Source organism: Typha latifolia, chromosome 10 (assembly GCF_019914945.1).
Source record: "Typha latifolia isolate L0001 chromosome 10, TyphaL0001v2, whole genome shotgun sequence".
Lineage (NCBI taxonomy): Eukaryota > Viridiplantae > Streptophyta > Magnoliopsida > Poales > Typhaceae > Typha > Typha latifolia.
In genome coordinates, this window is record NC_133095.1 from 4,014,967 (window position 1) to 4,025,954 (window position 10,988).

General features: G+C 34.4%; 2 protein-coding genes and 1 long non-coding RNA gene across 3 annotated transcripts; 1 reads left to right on the forward strand and 2 right to left on the reverse strand.

Annotated features, from left to right (window-relative positions):
• Positions 1 to 1,269: 1,269 nt before the first annotated feature.
• LOC140796751 (uncharacterized) lies at positions 1,270 to 2,049 on the reverse strand. The gene has a single exon (XM_073149841.1). The coding sequence runs from the start codon at positions 2,040 to 2,042 to the stop codon at positions 1,455 to 1,457; it is 588 nt and encodes a 195-aa protein (XP_073005942.1). The 5' UTR covers positions 2,043 to 2,049; the 3' UTR covers positions 1,270 to 1,454.
• Positions 2,050 to 4,037: 1,988 nt separating this feature from the next.
• Positions 4,038 to 8,171, forward strand: LOC140796594 (peroxisomal membrane protein 13-like). Its single transcript, XM_073149657.1, has 5 exons — positions 4,038 to 4,099; positions 5,833 to 6,051; positions 6,160 to 6,377; positions 6,931 to 7,023; positions 7,520 to 8,171. The coding sequence occupies exons 1-5, from the start codon at positions 4,075 to 4,077 to the stop codon at positions 7,721 to 7,723; spliced, it is 759 nt and encodes a 252-aa protein (XP_073005758.1). The 5' UTR covers positions 4,038 to 4,074; the 3' UTR covers positions 7,724 to 8,171.
• A 219-nt stretch (positions 8,172 to 8,390) lies between these two features.
• Positions 8,391 to 9,367, reverse strand: LOC140796595 (uncharacterized). The gene is made up of 2 exons (XR_012110477.1): positions 9,118 to 9,367; positions 8,391 to 8,589 (listed from the first exon to the last, which is right to left on the reverse strand). It is a non-coding gene; the product is annotated as an uncharacterized lncRNA (long non-coding RNA).
• Positions 9,368 to 10,988: the final 1,621 nt, after the last annotated feature.

Consider the following 10,988-nt stretch of genomic DNA (forward strand, 5'->3'; position numbering starts at 1 on the left):
CATAAATATCTAAGAAAATTAACCAGAAGTTATATTCTAATCCATTCAACAATAAAAGGAAAAATACCTTTGTTTTTTTGTTTAGAAATATTGCTTTCATATAAGAGCATCTTTTTTTAATTCATCTATTATATATATATATGCTTCATATTTTAACTCATTGTTATATTAAAATAAACAATACTACATTTGAAGGGGTATACAGGTGAATAAGGAGCTTTTGAGATATATTTATGGCCCCCCAAAAGAGAGAGAGAGAGAGAGAGAGAGAGAGAGAGTTAAATTTGATGTATTGTGCAAACTAGTTCAGTTTGAGGGTAATATCAAAGAACCTTCAGCTTAGCTCTTGCTTCTTGGATGCTAGGGCTTGATAAGGAAAGGTTTAATTGCTTCACAAAATAAATTGGCTACTCTAGAATCATCAAGATAGCACAATCATATAACTATCAAGACCATTTGGATTATTCATGCAATATTTAATTTTGCATGGATCTATTAGTTCTAATATTGTTAAGGAGATATGATTGATTGAAAGCAACTACATTTGGCTTTGTAAAATTAGTGCAAGACCCAATGAGATGAAAGCCAAAGTTAATGGCCATCTTTCATGGAAAAGTTTGCTAGTCCACCAATAAGTGGTGAAGAATATATATATTTTTTATACTTATATACCCCTTAAATCTCTTTTTTTAATGTATATACATACATATACTCTAGTTTTTATATGAATGCCCCTTAAAACTCTTTTTTTCTTTTTCATAAGCACCTATTAAAATTAACCTATGGTTAAGTTTTAATCCATTTAGCAGTAAAAATATAAAGATACCTTTATTATTTTTGGATACAATACTCTCAATTATAAGCATATTATCTTTTCATCTACTGAATGAGTATTTTGTAAATTATATTTAATTCAATTTGATATATAAAACTAAGTGTGCATATTTTTTATAGTCGATGCAATATTTTATAATAATGAAGTGCGTATAGTTTACATATATAATACACATTATAATCTATTATTATAAATAAAAAAATAAATGAATTAAATTACAAAAACCTCTCTACTAAATGGTTCAGAATCTAATAAGAGAATTTGCAAACAAAAAAGCCTTTGTTTTTTAGTACCTTATATATAAATTATGTACATTTTATTATAAAAAATATATGCATATAGTATGAAAGATGAGCTATTCAATTTTAAGAGCCAAATTTTACTATCATTAAAATCTAAGAATTTTTTTTACTACAGATAGTCGGAATCTAATATAAAGTTATCGAAAAAAACTTAATCTTTAATTAAAAAGTATTAACACTCAAATCTGAGAAACAACAACATTACAATCAACAGAGAAGAGAAGAGTTTTTTTTTTTTCTCTCCTTTTTTTTTTGCCATGAATATTAACACAATAGTGTTGAGCATATATATATATATAACTTCTATTAATTAACTACTACACAGCAACTTCAGCTCTCTCAAAAGAAACCAAAACTCTCTCATTCCTTATCTGGAGCCTCATCTCTCTATTAAACCTCTTTATAAACTCCTCCACTCTCCTGTTGAGCTCCTCATCAGTCATGTTCGAGTACTCACTCTCCTCCTCCTGCTCCTCACTCACAACAATGCTCTTATCACTATCAACCGCGTCCTTCACCACGACACTCTCCCCTACCTCCTCCTCCTTCTCCTTCTCCTCCTCCTGCTCCTCTTCCTCCTTCTCCTTCTCCTCCTCCTTCTCAGCCATGCAGCAGTACTCGGAACCCTTGTCGGGCTTTGCGGCGGCGGCGCGGTGCATGATGAACTCGTCGTAGAGGGCATCGCCGGCGCTGGCGTCCGACGCGAAGAGCATGCCGGAGTCGGCGGCTAGGATTAAGATGATGGAGTTGGAGATCAAGAACCAGAAGGTGGTGTCCTTGAAGAGGGCGGAAGGAGGGGTGGTGTGGAGGAAGGAGGCGTAGAGGAGAGGGAGGGAGGCAAGTAGGAAGATGGAGATTGCCATCCTTTTGGGCTTGAGGGGCAGCTTGGCGTTGGAGATTGGCATGGTTGGATGTTAGCATAATATTTTGTTTACAATGGTAGGCTTGTGGCATTTTTATAGGAGGAGAGAGAGAGAGAGAGAGAGAGAGAGAGAGAGAGAGAGAGAGAGAGAGAGAGAGAGAGAGAGAGAGAGAGAGAGAGAGAGAGAGAGGAGCGGGATGAAGAGGTTAAGGTTACCTCAGGAGGAGGGAAGCGTTGAGGCAAATGGGCAACCAACGGACGGTGAACAGGGGCAGCTCATTTAATTGGGGAACAAAATTTGGGGAATTTAATTTGTGGGTCTTAATTCTTAAATTCGAGAAAAATTTGCATATAACATCCTACTATTTAATAAAATTATAGTTTACATCCTTTTTTTTTTTTTTACTGTAAGCAACTCGAGCTATATAATTTAACGAATATGTGCAAAAAATATCCTGTGTTAGATTTAAACTAATACCATAAAAATATTTCCTTAAGCAGAGATATTTTATTTTTAAAATGACTAAAATACTCTTATTTTCATAATTTTTTTAGTGTAATTAACTTTATCTTAAGGTCTAGTTAAATTTAACTAATATATTATAGGGCTCGATTTATAACTAGTGAAAATATAGGGTATAAACCATAATTTTATTTAAAGACGGAGTGTGATATGCAAATTTCTCTAAAAAGAATAATGAGTAAATAACGAAATAAGAATCTAATATGTGTACCTAAAAATGAGGGATGATTTAGGGTTCTAGGTAGAATCATCCCTATTTAATCCAAGCAGAGTTTCAATCATAATGGATGCTATTTAAGTCCATTTGCCGACATATCAATTGCGTTCATCTGACTATTTTTTATCACAAAAAAACTTTAATTAATTAATTCATGTATAATTTAATTGGTATAACCTCCCACTATCTCTAAAAAGAATTTCTTTATTTAGCAAGTGGCTTTTTTTTCCTAATTTCATCTTATAATTTGAAAAGATTACCGTCAAAATTGAATGAGTTCAAGTTCACAAGCAAGCACACTCAAGGATCGACTCTATAAGACTAAAATTTAATCTATACTATGAATAATATGTAATAATTAGATCAAAAAGCTAATAGTACATGTCCATCTAATTTTAGGTTTAATCAAATCCTATATAATTTAAACGTCGATCGAGCCTTAATTATTTTAAGCTTAAAAAAAGCCTTACTTTTACAATTGTAAGGCTTGCGTTAGGCTCAAATTAAAATTTGAATTGTTCTCATTTAAAGTTTATGCTAGAATTAGGCTTTGCTCAAGCTCAGCTCGAAATTAAATTAGTGGACCCTGAACTGAAAATGTACAATCAAAATTAGTTTCGAGCCGAGTTTTAAATACTATTATAGGGTATATTTGGGCCAGGCCCTATTATATGGGCCTTGAATGCACATTCAAAACATTAAATCCTAAAGAATAATTCTTACAATTGTATGATATTGTAAGATCAAAAATTATTTTGACTTTTAGTGCAGATGACTATAAAAATTATAAAAGTAAGCATATGAACTTATCTAGATTCTTCTAGGATTAATTATTTGGTATCTTTTCTTTTATACAACAATTGCTGAGACAACAAAGCTTATGAACAAAATTTTCTTTATGTGTTGCAAAGTCTACTTTAGTTTTGAGAGTCGAACAATAAAATTTAATAAGCATATATTAATGCTGAGATACTTCAGAATAGTGATTTTTAATTCTAGTAGTTTCTTTTTCCAGCTAAATCACCTAATAAATAATATTCAACCTCATCAAAATAGTAAATGACATAAATGCCCATAAATGTCAACGGTTGACCCTTGTAAATTATATAACTATGGGCTTTTTCGTCAACACGATCTAATCGCCGCGTGGACTTTGGTCACATTTTTATACTTTAGAACCAAAAAAAAGAAAAAGAAAAAGAAAGTAATCGGATCGGAGCAGGGCATAGTTAGATCCGACCCGTTAAGATGATTTGGTTATTTAGTCTTGTCGCTCTTCTTCTTTCGAGTTTGGACTTCCACCGCGCGAAGCGCGCTTCTTTGATCGCCGTCGCCATGTCGTGGAATTACCTACCTCCAGGTTTGGAATCCGATCTGAACCCTAAAAGAATTTGGAGTAATATTCTTGTAGGAATTGGTGGGGTAGGCTTTCAATCGATCTAGTTATCCTGTGATCGTCTGTGTAGAATCTGTGACAGCAATCAACTGGATTTTGTTGCTTTTTTGTTTTGTTTTGTTTTTTTTTTTTTTTTTGGTTCTGTCAACCGCAATGGCATGTGGGGGTCCTTTGGTGGGAGGTGCGATTAAGGTTCAGATACGAATTGAGTTGTGAAAAATTGTTCTTTTTGTTGATTTATAGCTACGGATTTCAAAATTTTGTCCTTCTCTCTCTCTCTCTCTCATCATATCGAATGGTTATCAACTTATAGAGTTCGATTTGGTGCGTATAGATTAGGTTTTACTGTACTTTTACAAACCTAATGAATACTCCTTTGATTATAACAAATAGTTTAGCTTCAGTTCATGGTCATAAGAAAAGAGGAGATGTCCGACAATGTTAGGAAAGAAGGGTTTGTCCATGTGTGTTTTTGGATATACTTAGTCTTAGTTGTTCTTTTATTTTAGGGATGCTAATTTTACATTCGTTTCCACTTCTACTTTTGCTACATGCATTTGTCTTCATTATTTCCTTTTGCTGCTTATTTGAGTATCTTTATTGCATTTGGATGCTGATTTTGGTCCTTTAGTCTGAGAATGAGGAGTACATGGAGACCCTCTATAGTAGCACTTGGGTCTGCCGAGCAGTTTATAATGTAATAATAGACCTCCCAGCACTTTCTTGTAGCTTTTGTTCTGAGAAGATACTATGGAAGTGTTGTTTAAATGCTCATCTAGAATAGACAAGTTTATGGTCTTATACAGCTGAATTCAAGGGTTGTTTCTCGAACTATTTGTTTACATGTCGAATTGTTTGAAGTTTTGGTTTCAATTCCAGTTGGTTTTGCTTTTGAACCCTTGAGTAGTTCATGATCTATGATACCTGAATGCAAATGCTAATGAAAATTGATATACTGTTGCCATTGAATTTTATCATTTTACGTTGTAAGTTTCGAATAGGCATTTCCTTCCTCACCAGTTATCCTTAATGATTTTTGTGCATTGTGTTATTGCCTTCTTGAAAATTCCAAGAGAGCTCTGCGGAAAGATTGTGATTAAGAATTGAATTAGTGAATTTCCTTTTTTGATTTCAGTGTTGCTAGATTACCTGAAAATATTCAGTTTAGGATTTGATTCTTATTAGCTTAGGGGCATTGTACAAAGCGTATAAGATTGTTTTATGTAATGAAGTTGCTATCCATGGTAATATTGCTTCCAAAGTTAGAAGATAACATCAATGATTTGGGCCCAATAAGAATTACTAGATACCAGGCTCTGAGTTATGTTGATACTTTGGGTGCCTTTGGCATCTTTGGTGTTTTTCTTGTTTATTGCCTTTATTGCTACATTGCCATTTTGTCTTATTTTGATTCTAATTTGTTAATAAGAGTATGACATAACAAAAATTATTTTACGTTAACTTTTTCAGAAGACCAAAGGGTGAGTGAATGATTTATGTACCCTTGCGTGTTAGAGTCATTTGATTGCAGATCCTTGTGATGTTTATATTCTCTGATTTCTTATCATTGACTTCCCATCGTTGTATGTTCCATTTAGGCTTTCATGGCCTTCACATACTCTTTCCTCCTAATAGATTCCTACACTGTGCCTTATGATTTAATGTGCTTCATTTGACCAGTAATTATGACCCTTCAGGTAATAACTGGCCGCCAAAACCCTGGGAACAACCTGGGAATTATTTTGGTCCTGCGCCCTTCAAACCCCCATCATCTGGCAGTACAAGCGATATCGTTGAAGCATCTGGAACTACAAAACCTGGAGGAAAGGCATCCACTGCAGAAAAAAATGTCTCTACAAATAGAAACACTTCACCGCCAAAGCCTTGGGAGCAAAACTGTGGAAACAGTTATGGAGGTAATTATTAATCTTGATATGCTTTACTTGACAGAATTTTTTTTCATCCAGTGTTTGAGAACTCCATCTTGATTACAAATTATGGCTCAATTAAGAACAACACTACAGGCTTGTATGGTGGATATGGAGGATCATATGGTAGTGGGCTCTATTGGGGGCCATATGGAGGTCCTGGAATGTATGGTTGGTCTATGCACAATAGTGGGTTTGGGTGTCCAAGCGCTAATGGTACCAGCAATGGTGGTCCTTCTAGTGATCAATATCAGAATAATCCTTTTGGTCCTCCTCCATCACCACCAGACTTTTGGATATCTTTCTTAAGAGTGGTAAGACATATCTCTTCATGCGATGATTATATTTACTTGTGTATTGCTTACTTTTTCTTATTGTGTGCATAATCTTTAATGTATCATTTTTTAATACACCAATTACTTTAAAAGCTTAAGTTATTAGAAAATAATAGTTATTTTTATCTTTTTATTATAAATTATAACACTTACTCCTCATTTTTAGCATCGAGATATTTTGATAGACTCTAGAAGTGAATTTGACTTAAATGAATAGAGGTTAATTGATAAATAGGCTCGATGAGGTTTGAACTTAAGACCTCCTATTTTGATATTCACCAATTATTCTAAAAGCTTAAGCTGTTAGAAACAAATAGTTTTTTTTTTTTAATTTTATAGTCTAACATGCATAATATCCTAGCCTTCTAGGTTGCTATATTGGGTCCCTTTCTTCACCCTATGTTTTTTTCTTTGATGGCTATGTATAGTATGTATTGGAATCTTCAAAGTGTGTATGCCTGCAAGACTGCCCATCTATTTTTCAGATTATTGTCTGTAAACTTTCTTATTTTATTCTGAGCATTAACTGCAGATGCAGGGAATTGTGAATTTCTTTGGTCGATTTGCAATGCTCATCGATCAAAACACCCAAGCATTCCACATGTTTATGATAGCTCTTCTTCAGGTGCCTTAATCCCATAACCCATATTTCAAGTTTTGAGTTGATTAACTTACTCAAGGATTTATAAAGGAAACACCAGAGCATGCTGACATCTTGCTGCCACAAGATGTCTTCTAGTGCAGTGGTACAAATCAAAAGAGGGAGTGGGAGAGGGAGAGAGGTGGGGAAAAGAGAGAGGCAGAGAGGACATGTGCACATTGCTGCCGCTGTAGATGCTTTTGGCTAGGGTTTTGGCTATCTCAAACCCTTAGCTTAAAACCCCTGCTCCCTTTGGCGACATATGTGTCTGCAGCAGCGGCGATCAGCACAGGTACTTAACTCTCTTTGTTTCTCTCCCTGCTTCTGTTCTATTTCCCATGATCCTCAATCTTTCAGCTTATGATGACGATATAATATGAATTATTATGCCAGAACTTCGTTGACACACCTTGTGCCAGCGGCACTAAAATCCTCAGACTGAATAACTAAATAATTGCAAGTTAACAGTTGTTCTTTTCAGTTCATTGACCGTTCAGGGTGTTTGTATGGCGAGCTTGCAAAGTTTGCCTTACGTATACTTAAATTCAGAACAACACCTACGGAGCCCGAATATCCACAGGCTGTTGAATCCGCAGACCCCACAGGACGCGGAAAGGCTCCTCTGAGATCTACTGGTGATTCATGGGACAAAGTTTGGGAGGATGATGAAAATGGACATAGCTAACGCTTGGAAGATTCCTGATCCTTTCTTAGCTGCACTTCATCTTAAAGCCAAGGCCCACCTTGTGAGATCTTGCAAAGGAGGAATTGAGATATGCTCACAAGTACAATGTGCATCATATACTGCATTTATGTACAATTCACAATTACATATACCTTCTCCAAATTGTTTGTAGAGCTTCTGTCAACAGTTATATTGTAATTTTTGTAACAAAGAATGGTGTGAGTGTGAGCATTTTTGGTTTTTGTATGATGAGTGTAAGTTCCTAGGAGGATGTTTAATGCCTGCCTCATAAACCAAGTAACTGATCCTAAATTATGGATCTTTCCTTGGTCGGCAGATGATTTGCAAACAATACTGTATCTAACTATGCTATAATAATCTGAAATTTGTTGGTTTTAAGTATTTGTAAAATTAACTCCTTTCTTCTAAGATATTTTGCCACAAACTACTTATCTTTTCTTGCTACAGTTCAGAAAACTTGTCCAATATTGTAGATAGAGCATTCAAAATAGATCATACATAGGTAATATTCACAGCAGGAAGAAGACTAAGCTTTTCACATCTCACCCTAATCTTATTCTGTGAAAGAAAGAAGCTTAACAAATAAAGAAGAAAAAAAAGGAGCCAATTCATGCTCTACGACTGTTTGGGGAGATGGAAGTTCTTCTTGTCTTCCTTTCCTGAAGGAACTGCTGCAGTGATCGTTTCATTGATAACTGCCGGTTGAGCATCCGAGGAGGAATTGACAACAGATCTTGTGACGAACTTGAACTCTTCCACTGTTGTTGTTGTTGTTGTTGCTGTTTGTATTGGTTTTTAACTCTGTCCTCCATTTCTAGCTTTGCCATAGATATGATGGCTCTTGCCTGTTAATTACAACGTAAACAGATAGAGATTATTAAAAGAAATTAGACTCAGAAAAAATATAAATATGATTGAATCTAGCTATTTTAGTCAACTTAGATGCCAAAAAAAGAAGGTAACTTATCCACGACTACGTGTAGACTAAATTAGAGAACTCGGACTGAGTCGACTTCAGCTCCCACTATTAACTTGACCTCTTTTGAAAGTCAAACATTCTTTTTAAACTTAATTCTGAGCATAATTAAGATTATAGTAGCAAAATATCAGGGCGGAATGGTAAATATTAGTATCAATGATAACAAAAGTTACTAAAATACCCTCATAAATATTAGTAGCAAAATATCAGGGTCATCCTCTCAGTTCTCCTCCTCTTTTTCTTCTTTTTTTTAAAAAAAAAAAGAAAAAGAGAACGAAGAAGACATAATATTATAACATAATATATATATTTTTAATATTGTCTAAGTTAACATAGGGGGTTAAAATTTTCAAAGATAAAATATGAATCACAATTCACAAAGTAGATAAAATACCTGGGTCTCTGTAACGTCACAGACTCGCATCTGATCGTTGTAAAAAAGAGTGATTTGCTTCTGCTGCTGCTGCTGCTCTCTTTCTCCTTTGCTTCTGGATTCACCACCAAGTCGGAGCCGGAGCTCCGTATCGCATCCGATATCCACCATTTCCATTCTCCTCCTCTCTTCTCCTTCCTAAATCTCCTTCTTCTCCAATCTTTTCTTCTTTGTTGAGAAGCACTGAAGCGAGAGGGAGAGGGAGAGGTGGTCTTCTATATATATGGAAGAAGACTGAGGAGATCCAGAGAAAAAAAAGTAGCTGGCTTTCGTAGTACTATAAAGCCACGTTATTTAAAGAGAGATAGCGAGAGAGATGCATGCACTACTGCTCCACGCACGCATTACTTATGCTCTAAAATTATTTTAGTTCCCAGTTGGCAACTTGGCATGCATTCCATGATGAAAATTTTGACAAGATTTTGACTTTTTTTTTTAAAGGTTTTTTTTTTTTAAATTTTTTTCTACTCATCTTTTGTGTGTTACAAATTCGGAATTTTTGACTGATGTAATGCTGCACACCAAACAACGCACCTAACTAAGTGAGTATTAAAACTTATCTACACATTGAAAAATTACTATCAATTTTTTATTTAATATAAGTTGCTTTCTTTGTAAGTGATTCTGGGTACGAGTACTGTGCGTTAGAAGTCATTAATATATCTTTTGAATTAGAAGTCATTAATGTTATACTGGGCACAATCTACAGGGTCCATAAATATATTAGTAAAAAACTCTTTAAAGTTTTGGACCCCATCAATTGCCATTCCTCACGTTTATTTTTCTTTTCCTCAATAAAATTTTCCCATCAATTGATGGTGGAATATCTTAAGCATGAGATATATATAGGGTAGGTCAGTTTTTAAATCGAGGGTCATCTATGTGACTTTTGGTGGATTAGATTGATGCTAATGAAGGATAAGTATCAGATAAATTTAGAAATGAAAACAAGAGTTAATTACACTCGGCCTATTTTTCACACACATACACTCCCTGATTTATTAAAAATGTCTTAAACAATAGTTTATATAAGTTTTAGTTATTTTTTTCATTCATAAGTTGTCATATATAAATAACATAAATTGCAACAAAAAAAATTTAGTTTACTAAAATATCATTACCTTCTTATAAGGGTATCTTAGTTTTTCTAGCTTTTTTGTCTATAAAAAAGTAAGATATTTTCAATAGTTCAGGAGAAGTATATGAAAAATAGTGATAGTTCATGGTGTTCAAGTGTATTCATCCCATAATTAAATTTAGATTCATCAAATTATTGCATATTTTCATATACATGTGTTACAAACTGGTTTGATCCGATCCGCAATGGTTTTGAACTCTATTAGGCTTGTAATTTCCGAAGAAATCTACGAACAATCTAACCGATGGATCTTCTTGAATTTTGGATATGTTGTCTCTCTTGAAAACAACTTTCTAACGAATCCAAGATCTTAGGGTTTGGACAGTTAGATATTGAGATATTGACCAAATAGTGGCCAAATGTCAAATAAACCATAGCTTGATAGCCCTCTAATAGCTAGATAAGTGCTAGGTTAATTCCTTGGTGTGAAGGGGGATAAGTTGTTGTAGAAAATGAGGATTAGGAGTTAGAAGAAGTGGACCAAACATTTGGGCGGTGGAAGGAAAGAGGTGGGAGAGGGCGTCAATGGCTAGAGACTCTTCAATTTGCCGCAGATAGATTCTAAATCTACAGAAGTCGTGAATACCAAAGTTGTAGATCTAGAGGTTGGCGATCTTATTCAACTGGTTTGATATTATTTAGATGTCTGTAGAATATTTTTCTATGCAAAATTAGATTTAGCTAATTAAATAAA